Source organism: Convolutriloba macropyga, chromosome 7 (assembly GCF_964194025.1).
Source record: "Convolutriloba macropyga chromosome 7, txConMacr16.3, whole genome shotgun sequence".
Lineage (NCBI taxonomy): Eukaryota > Metazoa > Xenacoelomorpha > Acoela > Convolutidae > Convolutriloba > Convolutriloba macropyga.
The window spans coordinates 18,219,139-18,243,711 of record NC_134474.1 but is presented as its reverse complement, the minus strand read 5'-3'; the positions used below and the strand labels follow the sequence as shown (position 1 = coordinate 18,243,711).

Genomic DNA, 24,573 nt, shown 5'->3' with positions numbered 1-24,573 from the left:
GTTTAATATAACCAAATTTACGAGTTTCAGCTGATTTTTGGTATTTTTTCAAGCTCTTTTTATACTGCCGTACATGTCAGAATTGCATCTCTTGTTAAAATTCATCAAATCTGGCGTACCAAGTTGGGTATTTCTTGCTCTGTTTGAGCTAAATTTGTCTGATTGCGAACACTTGAATACGTGGCAATAATAGAGTAGTTCGAGTTTGACTTTCAGTATAGCTTCATGTGTGACGATTGTGTAATAATAATAGTTGCTACATATAAAGGTTGAACAAAATGAACAAATTCGTATAGCTTCAGTAGAATATAGCATTAAATTTCGCTCTTCATGCTATTCTAGCTTAAATGCTTGAAATGGCCTTGAAGCACTATTCACTTTGGTAATTGAGTTAATAAGCTGAACCACATCATCCTTGTCACAACATCGCGTTACTGACAGTTCATAATCACAGTATTTGCGTTCAAAATACGGCAAAATTGATAATATTGAAATTATTAAGATTTTAGGCTCTGAGTTTAACTGATTCGACAAAACGTTCTCGAAGTATTTCAATGACTTTTTTAATTTTGTCTTTAACTGTAGTTTTTACTTTGTCGTTCTAATCGTATGAAATTTCCTGTACAATGACCGAATTTCATTGATTCTTCCTGAAAAACAAGATGGGCCGATTTTCTGATATTAGTAGATAGCTGATGGCTTTCATGACATTGAAAACAGTTGTTTTCTCGTGAATAAAAAAACACTTTTTAAATTCGCAAATGTATTCCTTTTATTGTCTGTTTGTTACCTAGTCTCGTTATTTACAGGCCAAATATGGCAATCTTGTGGCCAAGGGATAGTGTCAAAGGGGTTGCTGTCACAAGGTTTTTGAAGCTCTTTAGACTTTACTGATTTCGACACGGGTTTTTCAAAAAAAAAGTAAATTAATTCTTGATTTTTGGCATATTTTACGTTCTTCTTGTTGACGTAAGTTATACTCTGGATAATTGCAGGTTTCAGGGGCTTCTTTTGGAAGAATAAACGAACCTATTTATTTAATTCAATTTGTAGTTAATGGCTTTCATGTCTTTGGAAAAAATTTTTTGTCGAAAAAAAACAGGTTTTACATAAATTTGCTTTTCTTTTTGGTTTTTGTTACCTGGTTTCACTGATGAGAGATCACATATTACACTATCGGTGTTCAAAGTAGGTGCAGTCGAACATTTTTTGAGGGCCAAATTACGGCTTTACGGCTTCGAAAGCGATTTCTAGCAAAATTTATCTGATTTTTTGTTTGTTGATCTTTTTGTAACCGCATAAAAATTGAATGCCGACAGTTCTTAATTTCCATCTTCAGAAACACTGGTATCTGTAATTTATGGGATATTGTCGTTGATTTCTAATGGTTTTCATTACTTTGAAATTATTTGTTTTTAAAAATAGATAAGCGAAGTTTACTGTTTTTGTTCTTTAATGTCTAATTGTTACCAAGCCTGATTATGGACTGGTCCCATATCTTTTCTGGTGAATTATAAGTTATTTTGTTTAGTTTTATCTAACGCTATTTTGACTTTGTTATTAAGTTTTTTTTCCAAAAATGGACATAAATTTTTGATGCAATTAATGTTTGTTGTTGTTGTTTGATTTTGCTGTTCGTCTTTACTCGCTTTCTTAATACTGGCATATCTCATGAATCTGATGCATCATTTTTTCCCACTGAGTTATTTGCTTTTGAGGCTGTTTTTTCTTTCATACACCAATTTTTTTTTAAATATACTTGAATTTTCGGAGTTTTCTATCTGTTCCTCATTTGGTAGACAGTTATGTCAAAATTAAGGATGAGCGGGGTCGGAACCTTATGTGCAACAGCACATTACCGAGCCTCCTTGTTTTGTATTTTATATTCACGTAACAAACGCCTGTTTGTCGAAGTGGATACTGTTTAGAAGATTTAAATTAAAAGGTGTTCATTGCGTCATTGCAATTTGTTAATCGTTCTGCAATGATGAAAGTTTTCAACCTGCTCGAATATATCAGCAATGATAAGACAACTTAACTGCAGCGACAATTAATCAAGAGTTGCAATTAAAAATTTTCCGTGTAAAATTTTTCCCAGGAAAAAAAATTCCTAGCTGTCACAACTATTAATGGTTAAAACTAGTCTTAAATAGAGTTTGCTAAATTGCGGCTTACTATTATTAGTCGATTAAGTAGGTGCTTTTGTGGCAGACAAAGAAATCTGATTTGTATTTGATTATAACTTAGGGTTTACGGGATTATCCGGCTGCATTTTACGATTGTCTGCTGTAATTTTATTTCGTGTTTCCTCCCACATTTAGTTATTACCAGCTACATCGGCTGCAAAGCTTCATCTGACCGCTGAAAGCTGCTTCTGAAATTCCCGCCTACTAAATGGGTGAGTTTTTAATACTGATTACTGTTACCGCGATTCTATAAACAGTTCAATAAAATAGCTAAATAAGATGCTAAATAGCAGCTTCATTTGGACGGTATTCGAAAAAATTTCTAGAAGAAAAACTTTGAACGCGAAGCTTATTTTATTTGAGAAAGTACTTGCGTGCTGGTTTGTTAAAGCTGAAAAAATTTCGAAACGTATTTGTTATTTTGAAAGAAAAACATAAAAGAGAAGAAGTCTAAGTAATTTTGAAGTCACGGATTAGCAATGCTTGGTAATCATATCCAAGAACCTTATGTGGTTTTATACACTTGGTTCCTTTTATGGTTCAATATTTTTGTTGGCATGACCTTTCCACAGTCACCAAATTGTACCATACAATTTTTCAACACTTAGACAAATTATATTGAGGCTTACTATAAACATAAAAATTCATCAATGTGCATAACTTACTTTTCCATTGTGAAATCTGTGGATTCTATAAAAATAAAGACTGGCGTCGCGGACTGTTTTGGGTTCCATATAGTCACCCTCAGTCACAGCAAGATGGGTCCTGACTTCTTCAAAGAATTGCGGAACGTTCCTAGCTCGTGTTCCTGGTCTGGGCTCTGCCATGTCCACTTGCTCCAGTGCCTCATAGAAGCAAACTCTCTCTGACTGTGAGAAGTCCTCTGTGTCACTGTCTTCCAGCAACTCCGAGTCTCTGAGACTGCTTCCCCTGCTTTTTGTAGCCTTTTGAGCAACTCCTGTTCTCTGATGAAAAAGCTATCCAAATCCTCAGAGTCCACGAGTTGCAGTCGAGCAAGCTGTGTCACCAAAGTCACAACTGTCGGCGTCTCCACATTCTGAAATCTCTTGCAAAAGCTTTCAAGCCTTTGCTACATCTGCGATGCCCTCATCTCCCACACAGTCATGTGTCATCAGCATGAGGGTTGTTGCATATAGAGTCAATGCCAGATGGCACTACACATTGTTTCGTTTCTCCCTAGTCTACAACTTCCTTCTCATATGCATCCTTCAGTATCTTGTGGTTTTTCTCATCATAGCTTACCCCATTGGCTAGTGTTGCTGGCTCATTGGTTTGCGTCTCTGTCCCAATTAGTGATTTTTTGAGTCCCTTCGTCTGCATCATTGCCACAAATCTCGTGATCCAGATTGGAAAGTCCTGTGCCTTTCCTGTGTAGGTCAGCAACTTCACTGTCTGTTGAACCATCGTAGATTGAGCAGGCAAAACAGTTGTGAAAAGAAAAAGTTCTAAGCGGGAAAGAGATTATGACTGTCAACAAAAAATTAGTTTTGTTTTAGAAATAAATTTTTATGACTTAGAAAATGGCGCGGGGCTCATAACCTGTTAGGTTATGAGTTTTCGCAAGTGGAATAAAAAGAGTGTTTAACCGAGTAGAACGAAACTAATTTCTCAAAATGAGCGAATAACAAAAATGATGTTTTACAAAAGAATTTACAGATTTACAGGAGAGATATCATTATTAGATCAATATTGTGAATTGAATTTGGGAGTGAAAAGACTCAAAAATTACCTGCATAAGTACATAATATCAGTGTCGGAATACAAAAGTAGTCTTTCTTTGCTCTTGTCTTTGTCTTGTGGTTGCTCTTGTTTGTGTAACCTGGTAAGTTAAACTTCCCTTCTAATAATTCTAACTAATTTCCAGACTATAGTTTGATCGAATTTCTAACACATTCAAAAAGACAAAAACCAACAAACATAAAAATTTAACGTTGCTTTTTTGTTATAACTGTTTAAATAGGAGGCAGTTTAGTTCTTGAGTTCAGTCCTGTCAACTTCATCGTTAATTGACTCTTGGTAATCTATATTAAAGCAAATAACACCGTGAAAACCTCTATTTCTCCTACCGCTAAAAATTGTCTCAAATAATCATAAAGTTTTCAAACAATTTGTAAGTTTTTAAAAACGGACAACCTACAATTTTTTTGCACTGATACTGAACAACGATGAATGCTTAAAAGAATAACTGAGATGGCACCCTGAGAGAAATCCTTTATGAGGGATTCTCACCTACGTGCTAAGATTATTACACATAGCTTGCTTAAAAATAAAGGTAAATTTGTGCGCCCCCTAAATATGCCCATAACTACATATAAACGGATAATTTTTGTGGTTGTCAAGATTCCTTAGATTCTATATTTATTTGGGATATGACAGCCAATATCCAGTTATGATAGCCGACGCGGGAATTTCAACGGGAAATAAAGGTAAATTTGTGTGCCCCCTAAATATGCCCATAACTACGTATAAACGGATAATTTTTGTGGTTGTTAAGATTCCTTAAATTCTATATTTATTTGGGATATGACGGCCAATGTCCAGTTATGATAGCCGACGCGGGAATTTCAGTTTTAAGTTGTCATCTTGAACGCGCTTTTTAGCAATGGGACAAAGATAGCGTTGGCAACAAGGCTTGCTAACTTTTGACAAATCTTTTTTGGGTTATGAGTTTTCGCAAGTGGAATAAAAAGAGTTTTTAACCAAGTAGAACAAAATTAATTTCTCAAATTGAGAGACTAACAAAAATGATATTTTACAATAGAAATTACAGATTTACAGGAGAGATCTGATTATTAGATCAAGATTGTGATTTGATTTAGGGAGTGAAAAAGACTCAAAAATTAGCTGTATATATATACACATTATCAGTGTCGGAAGGTCAAAATACAAAAGTAGTCTTTCTTTGCTCTTGTCTTTGTCTTGTGTTTGCTCTTTGGGATATGACGGTCAATATCCAGTTATGATAGCCGACCCGGGAATTTCAGTTTTAAGTTGTCATCTTGAACGCGCTTTTTAGCAATGGGACAAAGATAGCGTTGGCAACAAGGCTTGCTGATTTTCGACAAATCCTTTTTAACATGGAAAATTTAGTTTGTCTCATATATGAAGACACTGACAATTTTGAATTTTAATTTAAAGAACAGATAGAAAACATATAATCAATTCAAATTTAAAACATTCCAAATGGAAGGAACTGAAAACCTCGATCTACTATTGACCCAAAATATCGTAAATGTTTCCTGAAGCAGATATAATGAAACCAATTAGCAAAATTTTCCCAAAAAATTAATAGTATTAGAAATCTAAGGTTGAGATTATACTATTTCTGATTAACTTTTATTCCCTTCAGTCTTGCATGAAGTCACAACCGGTAAGTACGAACTCTCAAGTTTTAACTGTTGGAACTTTTAATCACGTTGAATAGAAGTTTTTTATTCGGTCTGTACTTTTGCCCACAAATGACGCTTAACAAAAAAATTGTTAATTGTTAGCAGTCGTTATTGAACTTGTTACAAATTCGAGGCCTAGTTTTTTAAATAACGATGCGGTTGTTTTTATTTCAATGGATTATACAAAACTTTGTGTTTTTCTGTATTTTAGTGAAGAAAAATTACCTTTTGTCGAACCATTGTTTCCAATGAACCGCACATACCTCACGAATGAGACAAATAAGGAGCTTATTGCAGTTTTTTGTCGCCGTACCATAACTCAGAAGCTATAATTGCACGTAATTTACATTAATCATAAATTAACTATAAATGACTATCATCCATTTTTGTGGATGGTTGCTTTGTTATAGACTATCATTAATATTAATGACTATCCTTGTAACTGTCATTAACAAGGATGCTCGGTAAAGTGCGCACGCACATAATGTTCCGACCCCGCTCATCCACATTCTTGACTTAATTGGCTACCAAAAGTTGAAGAGAGAGAAAACTTTCAAAAATATACATATCTTTCAATAAACAACCAACGGAATACAATAAAACCCCGCTAGAAGGAGGATGAAATGTGTTGATAATAGGACTACTAGAAAGGAGAATAAAAAAATAAACAACAAAATTTATTTACGACCAAAACTCGGTGTCTATGATAAAAAAATTCACAACAAAATCAAAGTCGCATCACGTAAAATCTAAACCAAAACAGTTTAATCTATACTTCATTAGAAAAGATATGGGACCTGTCCTCAATGGCACTGGTTAAAAGGCCGACAAAAAAGAGCAAAGAAGTTCAAAAATACGTTTCTATTTTTGGAAACAATTAATTACACATTTATTAAGGTCATTAGATATCTACTGAAATCACTAAAATATTCAATTTTATCTCTATTGGAAGCAATTGAGACAAGTAATAGTCCAATATACAACAGCGCAAAATTTTTACAGCCAATAGGACCTACGATTATTAATATAAATTTAAAAAAGAACAAATCATTTAGAATGTACAAACCTATAAAAATCTCAAATGTTTTATGAAATCTCGTAGTAGCAGTAGTAGCAAAGCCGAGAAGAAGAAGTTTGAAGCGAAAAACTTCATAAAATATAAACTATAACTCACTGGAAACAGGTTGTGACCTCTGTTTACAGAGACTGATCTACAAATCCGCCAGAAAAATATTAAATAAAATGAAGCTCAAAAACCCAAATATATATCTGAAAACATATTTTAGCGGACTTAAGATTTAAACAAACAGCAATGAATTAAGATGCATGTTAACACCTTAGGAGGCCTGTTAAAAAAGAGTTAAACACGATCCCACAATACAACAACAAATACTTAAAGAAGCCAAAACTTCAAACAATTTTACGACATCACAATGTTCAAGGCACTATAATTATAAGATATCAGCTGCAGGAACTTTAAATTATCATTTTCTACTCATCTTAACATCAATGAGCGTTCCTTATAAACGGAATACGTAAAGATGACAACAAAAATAACCCAAAAATTGAACAGTAGAGAAATTTCGAAACTTTTCTATGAAACTAATTAACAATCAGTAACAACGTATAAGCGCGCATGAACTGTTTTAATCAAAAAAGAAATTTGAGTAATTGAGACTATTAATTAGTGAAATTAAGTTACTTGGTGACGAAATTGAAAGCAAAAAGGAGACAGTTGATAAAAATTCTTTTTTTTTGAGAATTGACTTTGATAGCCATTAAAACAAACAGCTTTTAACTGAAACCTTTTACTGGCTTGTGTTATAAGTCCCCTGTAAACAATTAAGAGCAATCAATATAGCCTTCAACAACAACAAGAATGACAAACATTGGCAAAAACTAAAAAAAAACATTTTGTGAGGTAATTGTGTCTCAGCCCAGAAATTCAAATAATTTTACGACATCACACCGTTCAAGGCACTATAATTGTAGGAATTTACCTGCAAGAGCTGTAAATCTTCATTTTTTTTCTCATTTTAATATCAACAATTGTCCCTTATAAAAGGACTACGTAGACATGACAACAAACATAAACCCAAAAACTGAACAGCATAGAAATTTCGAAAACTTTCTATGAAACTAAATGGTCGAAGCCATCAGTAGCAATGTATAACCAATGGCGAAAAAAATTTCTGAATCAACAAAAAAAATAGTAATTGAGACTCCTAATTAGTGCGATTAAATTACACGGCGATGAAATTGAACGCAAAAATGAGACAGTTGAAAAAAAAAACGTTTTTTTTTGTGAAAATTTAAGTTGATAGCCACTAAAACAAACAGTTTTATACTAAAATAATAAACTGGATTGTGTAACAAGTCCCCTGCAATCGATTTATCGTTATCAGTTATATATCGTTCAACAACGAAAAGAAAGACAAACAAAAGTAAAAACAAACAAAAACCAAAAAGTTTTCTGAATTAACTGTGTCTCAGCCCAAAAAGCGTAAACTAGTAAACAAAGACAGTTAACATATCCAGATACGCCATCTTCCAACATTTTGCATTTCCCACACTATGCTTTGCTTCAATTGGTCTTTTCAATAATGTGATAATTCGACTAGGAGACAAATTGAACTCTTAAGATGTGCAATTATGCTCAAAAATAAAAAAAAGAAAACGCGTAGCATCAAAACAAAGAAACCATTTGTTGAAAACAAAGCTGTCACCGACATAAATTTTTGCCACAAGGAAACAGGTTTCCGCCTATTTTTTTATGAGACTGCGCCCAAAATTGAGAGAAATGAGATGAAATAGTGGCAAAGTTCAAAATTTCACCGTTGTTTTCTTAAAACAAATGGATTCAATGTCATAGCACACATTTAAAATTTAAAAACTTTTTTATCGTAAAGATCCATGATGAGATCAAAATCAGCCCAAACATTGATTTGCCTCTAAAGAGACACAGAATTGTTCAAATGGTTGCGAAATGGGTCAAATATTAAACAAAATTTTTCAGTTTGTCAATAATAAATTTTATATTTTGTATAATGATCGAGTTTAAATTTGCAAAAAACTGGCAAGTTTATATTTCCAAAAGATTCTTAAAGCCAGTGGGAGTAAGAATAGCTTTTTTTGAGCTTTGGAAGAAAATGGACGCAGTTTTAAGGTGTCTACTTCCAGCAGAATTAAAGCAATTCGGCTAAAAAAGCAAATTTGGCCTCATTTTTGACAAAAAGTCTTAGTTTTGACAAATTTAGCATAAATTTTTGCCAAAAACTCGGATCGAACAATCCAGCAACCCTTCTTTATCTTTAGAGATGAAATCAATCACACTACAATGAACATTTTTTACGTATTTTAGCAAAATTGACGAAAATTTGGTCAAAAATTCCGAAAATGTGAAAAAAAACAGCTTAATTACGTCCAATATTCACAAAATTCTAAGCCTCAATAAAACCCTATAAAAGTCGAAAATTAAATAAATCCTTTTAATTCCATATTCTACGCTGGAGGGGATTTCTAATGATACCACTCACAACTCTCTGCTCTGATTATATCGATCGGCCAAAATTGTCTGAACAAAAAAAACCCAGTTGTATATATAGTCCCTCCCCCACTAAAGTGGGTCGGAACAACAATGCTGTTTTTTGTGGAACAGCTACAATTCCTGAAAAGTCTGATTTGGCCTGAAAAAGTGGAACCTCTTATAGATTACTTTTGAATGTTGAATAACCAACATGGGGTATTCTGGCGGGTTCTTAATGTATTTGTTAAAAAAAGAATATTCAAACTTGATATTCTCTCAAGAAAACAACAAATTTGAAAAACTTTGAGCTAATCGATGCAGTTGTTCATGACTTTTTCATTGGTATCTCGGTTTTTTTGTGGGATCATTTGAGGTTTAATTTCTCCTATTAACATTAATTGAAAAAAAAAACCTAATATCAGGAAAGATCGAAAAGATATTTTGTGGCGCGAATCAAGAATTTTGTTAACGTAGAATATTTCTGACTTTGGTCTCAATTAAAAAATTTTTATTTTTCTTAACTAATCTCTAAGAGACTTATAATTCACTTTTTCCACTTCTTATAGCTACACAAGTACTTCTCGGTTATACTTTTTTTCAGAACTTGGGACGCTTTCTGCCAATTATTTTGATCCGTTTAATTAGTTACGTCAAAGGTAAACATGGATTTTTTTCCTGCGAGGAATAGAACTATTTCCGATTTGGGTTAAAAATTTCAACAATAAACTTACAAGAAAATGGCCTGTTTGAACTTGTTTGTTAGAAAACATAAACATCTAAGCAGAATCAGATTCTATTAATATATAGGGTTAATTATGATGGGAATGCTTTTTTAGACAGATTTAATCATTTTTCAATGCGTTGATAATGACATTTCTTCTTCAAGTTTTTTGAAACCTGGAAATTGATTCAAAATTTACCTCTACATGTTGAAATTGCACTGTTTAAATTCTTTTTCAAAAGATTTTTCTTACCTTGTCGGCGTAGTAATATCTTAAATATATGAAAGAATCAGTCACATGTTTTTGAATAAAGAAAAAGAAAGGCGGCATCTTAAGCATCATTTTGTCTTTTTAAAAGACCCTTTAGTATTATTCAAATGTAGCATATATACTTTAGACACATCATGCATTTTTTCAGCATTTGGATTCTCTTTGTGAATTTTCATGGTCTGATACGAAAAGGAGGTCAGTTTAAAATATTAACATATTTGAACATTTGACCTTTGATCGTAAATTTCCTTGACCTTTCTGTTATTTGGATACTTTATCTTTTTTAATGGCCCTTTGGACAGTGGAGATTATGTTGCAGTGCCGACCCTTTTATCTAAATGGAACATATTTTCAATTACCATTATTATTCACTATAATACTACCACTCTTCTTGTACCTGACATAATACTTTGCACTTGTGTGGGTTGTATCTCATTACATACAAAGTGTATCTCGTTACTATTTATTCCTTGAGATCGCGGAATCAAATTATGTCTCACAAATAGCCTCCATTGTATATTCGGACACTTCTGGAATGGGTAATAAAGATGTTTTGCTGGGCAAAATAGCGCCCACGTTTACCCATGAGAATAACCCACACCGACTTGTACCCAATACCGTTAACCCTAGTCCCCCCAATGCCAATTTACCCCCCTCTTCTTGCCCCGTATCATCAGAAACCCATGAGGGGGGAAATAGAGCCCACCACTATGTTAGCCCAACAAAGTCAGTGAAATTGACTTCCAAATTTAACATTCCAGGCGCTTCTGGCATTGTTGTTAATAATTCCCAAATTTCACAAAATATCCACCCGAATTTTAACCCGGCCTGTAATCTACCGTCTGATCAGAACCCGGTATCAATATCAGCCAGCTCGTCATTGAACCGTAATTTGAACAGTGTCTGTCATGAAACACTGCCCAAATTAGTTCCAAATTCTAATATTGTCCAGTTAGACAACCCTCCCTTATTACAGGGTGGTAATAAGTTATTACAGAAATCTAGTTGTGAAATCGGTTACTCCACTTTGGAGAGTGTCAACGATGGCTGGATCTCGACTGTGGAAACTCAAGATGTCCGTGACGTCATTGTTACTCACGAGGAGAAGTTAAGAGAGCTTTGCTGTTTCGGGCACCACAAGGGTAAGTGGGTTCATTCGGGTGAAGGCGCTATGTTGTTTAATTTTTTTCAACTGTTAACTTAGAACTGACGAAGCCAGAATGAGAAAAATAAAAAAACCTGAGTTTATTAAAAATCAAACTGCTGTATGAGATTTTGAAGAAATTTCAAACTAAAAAATGCAACTACAAATATTACTCCGATGCAATAAGCAACGACTCAATTTCTGGTGACGATTGAAAGTTTCTTTAAAAAATTGTTTTTAATTATTCTGGTTTCTGGTGTATTTTCCAAAATAAATTTAATTTTCACCATCTTTACTTTATATCATTTTTTTGCTTTGCAACCGCACAACAGTTGTTAGCACGAAATCCAAAATTACGTCACTCTAGTCGGGCACCTTTTTCTCATATGAAATGTTTTTGTTGTGGCTCTTTGTGTATTTTTACTAATTCGGTCTTCTCTCTTGTGTGAGATAAAACAAGATTCGTTCAGCTCTTCATTTTAAGTTATTTTTTTCAAAATATTTACTTATTTTCTAACTCATTCAAATTATTTGGAAGGTTTTCAAGCTTCATTTAAAGAACTTATGTACAACAAAATAGTCTTGAGCTCCCTTGGGCATTTGTATGAACCATATAATGATATTTTTTGCAAGTCAAAGCATCATTCTAAAAACGATTTTGGAAATGTAGCTAATCAAGTCTTGATATAGAAGAAATTAAAAACAGAACATGATTATTGAGCGGATAGTAAAAACCCATATCCTAAGAAACTGAGCTGGCACTTACAAAAGAGATCAATCAGGATGAAGACGTGTAAAAGCAAAGCAGAAAAGATCTAGTTCAAATTCCATGCTGAAAAAATTAAGAGAGGTTTTCCGTTTCGGCAACACTGGGGTAAGTGGGATCATTCGGTTGAAGGTGCTATCGTGTTCACTATTTTAGACTGTTTACTTGGAATTGACGACTCCAATATGAGGTTAATTAAGGAAACTTGTGTTTATTTATTAAATAATTTTTCAAACTCTGAGAGAAATTTAAACCGTTAAATGCAACAAAACATACTACTACGATGCAATAATTATCTCAACTCAACATCAGGTAAAGAAGGAAAGCGAAGAGTGAATGTGCCAACAAAAAATTATATTCAATTAAATTGAAGTTAAATGGATTTTTTGAGCATAATGGTTGACTTTAGGTTACATCGTTTCTCTGTTTTGTGTTGTAAAGAAATGTTGTGTTCATGAAATCCAATTTCACCTCATTTTTTTCAGAACCTTCTCCGGGTATCAAGTGTATTTGGGTTACGAGTATCAATAACAATTCGGTCTAGGATTAAACAAGATTGAAATTGTACACATTACTTAGCTTGCAACTCAAACATGCGTCTATATAAAGCATTTGATCGTTTTTTTTTAAAATAAAGTTAACATTTGTTAGATTTTTTTGTTATATGATAAATTCAATTACTTTAAATCAAGTTGTGATTAGAACAGAGCAGAAATAATGAGGCAGAAATTCCATGAAAAAAATTTGCGATAACTTAAGGTAGGAAAAACAAGACATTGCAAAAAGATCTGACAAAGGGCCCTAGTATTAGAAGTTTTGCATTCTAAGGAACTGCTGTGTCCATGAATTACAAATTGACGTAATTTTATTTCAAACACTCTCTCTTGGTATCAAATGTTTTTGGCTTTCGAGTATCATTACCAATTCGGTCGATGACTAGACAAGATAAAAGTCTTTCAGAACACATAGTCTTCAATTTAACTATGCTTCTGTATGAAGCCATTATTTTTATTTTCTATAAATGAAGTTATGAAGGACCCGCATTCTACAGAAAAAGTTAGGTTAGCACTAAAAATGATATAAAAAACACGGATTAGAGAAGAGCAGAAATGACATTTTTTAATTTCTTTGGAAAAATGTTTGTGATAACCTAAGGTAGGCATTCGTTTTTTTTATAAATCTAAGGTAGGCTTTCGCATTTGTACTTTTTAAAGGCCTGCATTCCATAGAAATAGTTAAGTTTACACCAAAACTGTCATCAACCAAATGGAAGACGGATTAAGCAGAGCATAAATGACCTATTTTAAATTGCATAGAAAAATGTTTGCAACATCCTAAGGTAAGAAAAATAAGACATTGCGAACGGATATAATAAAAAGATCTAATTCTTGTAATTCAAGCGATATAAAAATGCAATTTAATCTCTTAGTATTTCCTCCGTCATTTCTGCTCTGTTTTGATCATGACTTGGTTGAAAATTATAACTTGATTTGTAAAAAATATGATGAAATTTTTGAGTTGCAGAATACGTTCTTTGAACAATTTCCATGAAAAATACGCATGCCTACCTTAAGTTATCACAAATATTTTTTTATGAAATTCAAAATGGGATGAGACCAGATAGAAAATGTACAGAAAACGCAGTCTGCAACTCAAACATGCTTCTGTAGGATGCACTTAGTCGTATTTTTTATAAATCAAGTTATATTTTTTGGATCTATATTTTAGATAATAACTTGAATTACTATAAAAAAGTTTTGGGTTAAAACAGAGCAGAAATGAGATAGCAGAAATTCCATTAAAATATATTGTTTTATAACTTTTATTTATAACTTTCCTTTTTTTATAACTGAACACTCTTTATGTGGAACGCGAGTCTTTAATACCTTGAGTTATAGAAATGACAAAAACGAGAGGATCTAACCTAAGTCAAATTATATCAAAAATACGATTTAAGTCATTTTGCTCTGTCATTTCTAATCTGTTTTAATCACAACTTGATTTAATTAAAATTCTTGATTTAAAAAAATACATGTAGTCTGCAAGTTATTTTAGACACACATTCCACCGAAAGAGTTAAATTAACACTAAAAATGATATCAATCAAACTGAGGACGGATTAAAACAGCAGAAACGACCTATTTCAAAATTCCATAGGAAAATATGTGATTAACTAATGTAGGAAAAACTAAACTTTGCGAAAGGAATTAACAAAAAAATTGACTCAACTTAACTTAAATGAAAAAATAACAACAAATATATTCGAGTGATTTTGATTTTTCTTTGATAATATTAGGAATTACCAACAAATATGTATCATAACCTTTTATTTGAGAAAATAATCTTGATTGGTGAAAACCGAATTAAAGTTTTGAAAAACTGAGAGAATGGAAAGCTCAAGTAAATGATACGCGCATTTTGCGATAAAGTATTAACAAGGAGGATCGGTTATGTGCGTACGCACATAATGTTCCGACCCTGCTCATCCAATTTCTTGACTTAATTAACTACCAAATGATGAAGAGACAGAAAATTTTCAAAAATATATATATCGTTCATTAAAACCAATGGAATAAAATAATGCCACACTAGAGGGCCAATGAAAGTTGTTGATAATAGGACTACTAGAAAGGACAAAGATAAAAATCAAACAGCAGACATTATTTTTGAATAAAACACGATGTCTATAATAATAAAAGATCAAACTCGCATCAGGTAAAACCTAAACAAAACAATTTAACCTATACTTCAGTAGAAAGGATATGGGAACTGTCCTCAATGAGACTGGTTAACAGGTCGATAAAAAGAGCTGATGTGCGAAGTTCAAAAATACGTTCCTATTTTCAAAAACAATTAATTTCACAGTTAATGAAGTCATTAGATATCAACTGAAATTGTTGAAATGTTCATTCATACCTCCATAAGAAGCAATTGAGACTCGTTATCCAATGTTCAATTGCACCAAATTTCGGATTTACTATTATTGTTATAAATTGAAAGGAAAACAAAAATCCTTTAAAATATACAAATATATAAAATCTCAAGCATTTTAAAAAATCTCGCAGTAACAAAAGTAACAAAGCCGAGAAACGGATATTTGAAGCTGAAACTGTTATTAAGTTTGGATTATAGTTTACTAGAGACAAGGTGTGACCCGAATTTACAGAGACTGAGCTGCAAATTGACCGAAAAACTAATTAGAAGAATGACGAAGCTCAAAAACCCAAACATGTTTTTGAAAATAAATATTTTCAACAGTCATAACAGATTTAAGATATCAACAAAGATGCTTTCAGCTGCAAAAACGCAGGAAGTCAATGGGGGCTGTTATTAAGAAGACTAAGTCACCACCCCACAAAATAACAAATACATAAAGAAACCAAATTTTCAAACAATTTTACATCACACTGTTCATGGCACTATAATGATGAGATGTTACTGTGCAAAAACTGTCAGACGCCACTTTTTCCTCATCTTAGCATCAAAGAATCTTTCTTATAAAAGCACTATGTAGTGATGACAACAAAAAGAAACCCTAAAAACGAATAGTAGAGAAATCTCGAAAACTTTTTACGGATTTGAATTGTCAAAGCAATCATTGACAACGTATAACCAAGCGCGAATAAAGATGAACCAACAAAAGTAATTAAGACTTCTAATTAGTTTCATTGAGCTACATGGTGACAAAAATGAAAACAAAAGAAAGACAGTTAAAGTTTTTTTCTCTTTCACTTTGAAAGTCATTAAAACAAACAGCTTTAAACTGAAATCTTTAACTAGATTGAGTTATACGCCTTGAGGAAGCAGTTGAGACCTATAGTTATCTGTTATATAGCGTACGACAACAAAAAGAGACAAACATAGGTAAAAACAAAAAAAAATAAAATTTTGCGAGATAACTGTGTCTCAGCCAAAAAAGCATAAACTATTCAGCAAAAACAGTTAACCTAACAAGATCAGCCTTTTTCTAACGTTTTGCATTTTCTCTACTATACTTTTTGTACAACTGACTTGTTGATAATGTGATAATTCGACAAGGAAACAAAATGATTTCATAAAGTCTGCAATTTTGCCCAAAAACAAAAAACAAATTGAAAACGTGTAGTATCAAAACAAAGAATCCATTAGTTGAATATAAGACCATTACCGACATTGTTTTATAACTCACAGTAAACTGGTTTCCGCCTGTTTATACTGAGACTTCGCCCGAAGTTGAGAAAAATAAGATGAAATAGTGGCAAAGTTCAGAAACTCGCCGATATTTTTTCAAAACAAATATATTCAAAAGCATAACAGACCTTAGATAACAACTGAAAGAATTGTCTAGGATGGTTTATACTACATAGGAAGCTTACTGGATCTTCGAATGAGGTCACTTAATCACGGGGCTACAAAATATAAGAAAAAAAGCAAGACTCAACAACTCCATAACTTTTTTTACGAAAACAATAGGTCAGAGCCATGAAAACCTTGAGATTAACTCTGAAACCATAAATTAATATCGCGGGGCCTCGTTTATTGTAAATAGTATCTGTCATTGTTTGAGCCCTGATTTGAAATTCTTGTCAGTAAATTTTTGAGTAATTTACATAAAAAACATTTACATATTGCAAATTTTTTGATAAAAAGTTTGCACCCCTTTAAAATCTAGTATTATTTTATTATAAGGATCCATGGGGAGATCAAGATCAGTCCAAATTGCGCCAGACGTCTAGCAAATAACTCAGTTGTTCAAATGTTTACGAAAAGATCATTTTCTAAAAAGAAATTTTCTGTTTGTCAGAAATAAATAATGCATTTTGTACAATTATCTAGTTTAAGATTGCAAAAAACTGGCAAAATTATAATTCCAGAAGACTCTTATTGCAAGCGGTAGTACAACGAGCCGTTTTTGAGCTGAAAAAGAATATGGCTGCAGTTTTGAGTTGTCTACTTCCAGCAAAAATAAAGTCAGTGGGCTAAAATCAAATTTGGTCCCCCCATTTTTGACAAAAAATGTCTGAATTTGTTAAAAATTTAGCATAAATTCTAGCCAAAATACTCTGATCGAACAATTCAGCAGCGCTCCTCTACCTTAAGAGATAAATTCGATAACACTACAGTTAACAATTTAACATATTTTAGCAAAATTTGGTCAAAAATACCGAAAATGTGAATAAAAACGGCTGAATTACGTCTAATATTCACAAAACTTTAAACCTCGATAACTCCCTATAAAAAGCTGAAATTGAAAAATCTTTTAATTTCCAAATTCTATGCTGGATGGGCATTCTAATGATACCACTCACAACTCTCTACGATGATTATATTGATGGGCCAAAATTGTCTAAACAAAAAAACCCATTTGAATATATAGTTCCTCCCCCACTAAAGTGGGTCGGAACAAAAATGAAAATTGTCTGAAGATTTGTATTTTAATAGATGCTTCTGCTCTACGTATACGAATAAAAACTATAGAGAAACAAAAAGAGGAAATATTCAGAAATTCAAAATGACTCTAAAAATGAGGGATGCTTATTTGTGTTAATGTCACCAAAACGAGGTGATTTTTGAATGACTATGCAAACCATAAGAATTTTTTGTGCTAAATTTTTATCACACATCTTTCATTTAAAGGTAAAGATTGGCAATATTGATAAAAATCCAAAGGTTTTTACTACTAATTTATCGACGTTTTTTGTCGACAACGTCTTCAAAGACTTATGCTAATTTCAAACAAATACCAATTTTCAAACAGTAACTAATTTCAACAAATAATTATTTTTTTCTGTGCTATGCTTTTGCATAATTCTCTTTTTTCCTGGGGCTAATAGACTTTGCAATTATATGGGGCCACAATTTGAAGAAAAGTCATTTTTATTCAATTAAGTAAGTGCCAACGAACTGATTGAACCCCATAATTCATGCAAAATCCTTCATCTATTGTGTTTTCGGCGTAAAGTCATAATTAGGTTGGTTAGGGAACGAAAGTTTAGGCGTACGTGACTAATGAGACCTCATCTATGTTTATGCATAGATACAAAACAAAAAGGCTCGGTAATGTGCGATGGCACATAAGGTTCCGACCCCGCTCATCCACAATTTTGGCATATTTGTTTACCAAATGAGGAACAGATAGAAAAACCCAAAAAATATATTTTGCGAATACCAAAAAACCCCAAGTAATTTTCAAAAAAATTGTGTATGAACAATAAGATAGCCTCCAAAGCAAATAACTCAATGGAGTAAAAATTGATGCATTAGATGGCTGTGTTATGCCAGTATTAAGAAAGCGAGTGAATACGAACAGCAAAATCAAACAGCAACAACAACAAACATTAATTACATCAAAAACTTTATGTCCGTTTTAAAAATCAAAATTTAATAAATTCAACATACCGTCATATAAACCTAAATTTAAACAAAATAACTTATAAATCACCAAAAAAGATATGGGACAAGTCCATAAAAAGGTTCGATAACAATTAGACAAAAAAGAATAAAAGCAGTAAAGTTAAAAAATTCGCTTATTTTTTTAAACAATTAACTTCAAAGTGATGAAAACCTTTAGAAATCAAATAAAAAAACCCCAAAGGGGTACGATTACCAATGCTTCTATAGAAGGGCATTAGGACCTGTCATTATTCAATTTTTCAAGCGGCTAAAAAGAACAACAAAAAAACTACAAACAAAAATTTAATTGAAACTTGCCAGAAAACGCCTTTAAAAGCGTCAAGCCATATTTTGGCCCTCAAAATATATTTGATTGCGCCTTTTTCAAACACCGATAATGTATTATATGGCGATTCATTAGTGAGACTAGGTAACAAGGAGGCAAAAAGGAGAAAAGTGCAAAAGTATGTAATATTGTAGGGTTTAAGTTAGATACAAAGCCACGGAAGTTTCTGAAGCTACGATGAAGTGGTTTGCGTATTAATGGAAAAGCATAACAAGGAGGCTCGTTAATGTGCAATGGCACATAAGGTTCCGACCCCGCTCATCCACAATTTTGGCATAATTGTCTACCAAATGAGGAACAGATAGGAAAACCCAAAAATTATACTTTGCAAATCCCAAAAAAATCAAAAAGTAATTTTCAAAAAAATTGTGTATGAACAATAAGATGGCCTCCAAAGCAAATAAATCAAGGGGGTAAAAATTGATGCATTAGATTGCTGTGATATGCCAATATTAAGAAAGCGAGTGAATACGAACAGCAAAATCAAACAGCAACAACAACAAACATTAATTACATCAAAAACTCTTTGTCCGTTTTAAAAATCAAAATTTAATAAATTCAACATACCGTCAGATAAACCTAAAACTAAACAAAATAACTTATAAATCACCAGAAAAGATATGGGACGAGTCCATAAAAAGGTTCGGTATCAATTAGACAAAAAAGAATAAAAACAGTAAAGTTAACAAATTCGCTAATTTTTTTAAACAATTAACTTCAAAGTGATGAAAACCTTTTGAAATCGAATAAAAAATCCCAAAGGTTTACGATTACCAATGCTTCTATAGAAGGGCATTGGGACCTGTCCTTATTCAGTTTTTTAAGCGGCTAAAAAGAACAACAAATAAACTACAAACAAAAAATCAAATAAAACTTGCCAGAAAACGCTGTCGAAGCCATAAAGTCATATTTTGGCTCTTAACATATGTTCGCTTGAGCCTTCATCAGACACCAATAATATAGTATTAGCCCTTTCATAATGAGAATAGGTAACAAGTAGGAAAAAAGAGAAAAGGGCAAAAGTATGTAATACTTTTGATTTTTCAAAACGAAGTTACATCCAAAGTCATGAAAGACATTAATTACAAAATGAAATATTTAAATCGGGTCGTTTATTCATCCAACGGAAGCTCCTGAGACCTTCAGTTATCCAGAATTTGTCTTGCATCTACAAAAACAACGTCAAATGTGACAAAAATCAAATTAATTTACTTTTTTTGTGAAAAAGCGGTGTCGGTCATAGTCAAACTAGTAAGGTCATAACGAATTCTTTAAAAAAATAGATTTTGTGACACCAATCCCTTTTGACACCTTCCCTTGACACCCATAATGCCATATTTGACCTGTAATTAACGAGATTAGCTAACAAAAAGAAAAACAAAAGGAACAAAATTGCGAAAATAAAAAGTTTTTTTTTTGTTTTGGAAAACGATTGTTTTCAAAGTCATGAAAGCCATCAGCTATCTACTAATATCAGGATATCGGCCCATGTATTGAAAAGCCAATGAAATCTATCACTGTACAGGAAATTCCATACAACCGAAACGACAAAGTAAAAATGACAGTTAAAGACAAAATTAAAAAAGTCAATTAATTTCTTCAAGAAAGAATTTTCGAGGCCGTTAAACCAATAATCTATATCTGCCAGGATTTTAATATATTCATTTCTGTCTAATTTTGAACGGTAATAATGTGATATAAGAACTGTCAACAATGTGATAATGTGACAAAACTAGAAAACGTGAATTACTGGCAAATATCTAAAAACAAAAAAAATCTGATTTCTAGTAGTATCAAAGCCAGAAAACAATAACTTCAGTCTTAATACCGCAATTGAGACTTAATTTTAAATCAGTAAAATGAAGAATCTTTCTTTTTTTGCTGACACTAAGCTACAAGTTGACCAAGATAAGAAAAAAAAAGAGGAAAAGTATATTACGCCATTATTTATTTAAAAATCATTTAATTTAAAAATCGAAACGACCATAAACTTTCAAGTAAAGAACGACATGCTTTAGCTTGGAGCTGCATAGGAAGCCAATCGGAGCTATCACTCATGAGCTTTGATTTGATATTAATAAGCTGTTCTTTATTAATAAAAAAGCGTCTTTTTTTTCAAAAAAAGACCGACTGATTACAATCCGATATCTTTTTGTATTGTAACAGTCCAAGATTGGCCCAAAACTAACCCGGCTAATGCTTTTTGTTCGTTAGGAACAATTGATTTTTCGAATGTTGTAGATATAGAGTTTGTTAGTTGAAAACTCAAAAACAAATTCTGCATTTTTGATAATCAACGAGTAAAGTTAGCAAAAAACGGCAAAGTTTTAATCACAGAGCACTCTCAGCGGAAGCTGAAATAGGAATAGCCCCCCTCTGAGTCTACAAAGATTGTATTAGTGTTGTTTCAGGGTGTACTGTCGTCAGATTTAATCAAAGTGGACTAAAGTAGCTTATTTTGTGCTGTTTTTGACGAAAAAGGCTGAATTTTGAAATATTTATCCAGAATTTTCGACCAAGAAAATTTAATCAAAATAATCAAGAATGCTTGTTTGTCTTTAAAAACAAAATCAAAGACATTTTTTAAAAAAATTTTAACAAATTTTAGCAAAATTGACGAAAATTTAGGCAAAAATTCCGGAAAATGTGAATAAAAATAACGTGAATTCCCTCTACTTTTCTCAGAAGTTTAAACCTCGATAACTCCCTGTAGAAAACGAAAATTAAAAAAATCTTTTTAATTCCATATTCTACGCTGAACGAGCTTTCTAATGATACCAGTCTCAATTCTCTACGATGAATATATCGATCGGCGAAAATTGACTGAACAAAAAAAAACCCCGTTTGAGTATATAGTTCCTCTCCCCTCAAGAGGCGTCGGAACACTGAACAGATATAATGACAAATAGAAGTATAGTTCCATGCAGAAGTAAGTTTTATAAACAGTATAATTATCAATTTAGCATGAAAATCTCTCAATATTTTTTGAATTGAATTATATCTTTTTGGTAGGAATTTCTGAATGATAGAGTTTCGAAGTGTTTTGTGTCAACAGCGAAGTTCCCAGCAAAATGAGAGAAACAATTGAAGGTAGTCTTTTTCCTGTTCTCAACGAAGTAATTTTTTTTAAATTTAACTCCTTATTTCAGTTAGCATTCTACAAACAATAAAGCGAAAAATGATGGCAAGATAAAAATGTTTGGGGCTGTTTCTACGAGAACGCTTTTTCTTTGGCACTGTTTCTGTTTGAACGCTAAGATGCCTTAAAAGTAAGAAAATAAAAAGTTGTTTTTCTTAAATAAATGTTTCGAGCTGTTTTGATACTCTAAAGTAAGCAGTTCTTTTGAAGGATTTCCATATTATTTTTTTTTCGCTAGTGATTTTGGAATAAGATTTACTGCCTATGTTATTTTGTCCGACGTGATTTGTGTATAAAAAGGAACGCAAACTCGCAACTCAAAATGTCTGCAATATTTCTTGCTAGCATGCAGGCTAAATTTACTGATCTGGCCTTTCATTGCTCATTTCCTCAAACTATACTTTCTTAACCGCAAAAAGCAGATAAGCTAGATTTTCTTCTTTGTTAGAAATTGATTGGCGTTACTTCAGTCTCGATAGTGCATTATATTCTTTAACATTCAAAATTGTTAGGGAGTACGCTTTAGGTCTATAATTTATGTCATACGTTTGGAATATGCCAATTACTGATTATAACGACGAGCACCACTTCTTATTAGGATGCAGAAACAGTTGTTATTACAATACGCCCATTACTTCTATCAAATCACCTCATGGGAATAAAAATTTTTTTTTCTTAATGCCCAATTTTTTAAGATCCGTTACTCAAAAGTTATCCGAGTGTAATTGACGTTCACAGGTGTGAAAGAGATCCTGAAAGCGGGGTGTGTGGATGTGAACTCTGCCAATTCCATCAACGGCTGGACTCCCCTTCACTGGGCAGCCAAGAGAGGTAACCCACAGATTGTCAACTTACTTCTACAGAAAGGAGCTAACCCGAACATACACAACTCAGGTGTGCATTTTTATTGTAGGGTTTAAGTTAGATACAAAGCCACGGAAATTTCTGAAGCTACGATGAACTGGTTTGGGTAAAAAGGAAAAGCATAACAAGGAGGCTCGGTAATGTGCAATTGCACATAAGGTTCCGCTCATCCTCAATTTTGTCATAATTGTCTACCAAATGAGGAACAGATAGAAAAAAATTCAAGTAATTTTCAAAAAAATTGTTGTATGAAAAAAAAGATAGCCTCCAAAGCAAATAACTCAGTGGACTAAAAAAAAACGCATGAGATTGATGAGATATGCCATTCTTAAGAAAGCGAGTCAAGGCGAACAGCAAAATCAAACAAAAACAACAATATTATTTATATCCTAAACTTTATGTCCGTTTAAAAAAAATCCTAAAAATCCTAGTAAAAATGACGCATTAGATTGATGAGATATGCCATTATTAAGAAAGCGAGTCAAGGCGAACAGCAAAATCAAACAAAAACAACAATATTAATTACATCCTAAACTTTATGTCCATTTAAAAAAAATCCTAATAACAACGTCAAAATGGCGTCAGATAAAACTAAAACTAAACAAAAAAACTTGTACTTCACTAGAAAAGATATGAGACCAGTCCATAATGAGGGTCGGTAACAATCAGACAATAAAGAAAAAAAACATTGAAGTTACAAACTTCGCCTATACTGTTTAGAAACAATTAATTTCAAATTAATTAAAACCATTAGAAATCATCGCAGATTTCTGATTACCTATGTTTCTTTAGGAGGACATCAATAACTCTCATTATTCAATTTTTTATGCAGTTACAAAAACGAACACAAATAGACAACAAACTAAAATTCAACTCAAACTTGCGAGAAAACGTTGCCGCAGCCACGAAGTCATATTTTGCCCCTCACTATATGCTCGACTACGCTTGGTAACAAGTAGACAAAAAAGAAGAAAGCGCAAAATTATGTAATATTTTTGTACTTAAGAAAAAAAATTATTTCCAAGGTCATGAGAGCCGTCAGCTACAAATTGAAATAATTAAATAAATTCCTTTATTCATCCAAAGGAAGCCCTTGAGACCTTTAGTAATCCAGAATATGTCCTAAGTCCTAAGCAAAAAGAACTTCAAATCTGACAAAAATCGAAAATTTATATTAATTTTTTTTGTGAACAACCCTTGTCGAAGCCGGGAAAGTCAAAACAAAAAATTTAAAACCATTAGATTTTGTAACACCAATACCTTGTGACACCTGTTGACACCAAAAATGTCATATATGGCCTGTAATTAGCGCGACTAGGTAACAAACAGACAAAAAAATGTTTCCCAAGTCATGAAAGCGATCAGTTGTCTACTCAAATTAAAATATCGGCTCATTTATTCTTCCATAGAAAATCAATGAAATCTGTCATTATACCAGAAATTTCATACGACTAAAAAGACAGAGTAAAAAGAGTGTTAAAGACAATATTAAATAATTCAATTAAATTCTTCGAGAATGCGGTGTCGAAATCGTTTAAACCGTTATCCACATCTTTAAAGATTTTGAAATGTTCAGTTGTGCCATGTTTTGAACGCCAATAATGTGATATGTGATCTGCCAATAATGCGATAATGTGACGAAAAGAGAAAACGTGAAAAAATTGCAAAGGCCTAAAAATCGAAACAAAATTATCAAATCTCGTAGTATCAAAGGCAGAAAACAATGACTTAAGGCTTCAAACCCCAATAAAGGTTAAAATTTAATTCAGTAGAATAAAAAAGCATTCTTCCTAAGCTACAAATTGACCAAATTACGAAAAAAAACGAG

At 32.5% G+C, this 24,573-nt stretch overlaps 1 protein-coding gene across 1 annotated transcript in view; it reads left to right on the top strand.

Moving 5' to 3' along the window:
• Positions 1-24,573, top strand: part of LOC142342965 (uncharacterized) — an 87,577-nt gene that overhangs the window by 47,980 nt on the left and 15,024 nt on the right. The window contains exons 2-3 of the mRNA XM_075394647.1: positions 10,434-11,256; positions 22,620-22,775. Coding sequence (XP_075250762.1) covers positions 10,650-11,256; positions 22,620-22,775 — 763 coding nt within the window. The 5' untranslated portion in view covers positions 10,434-10,649. The remainder of the gene's footprint in view (positions 1-10,433; positions 11,257-22,619; positions 22,776-24,573) is intronic.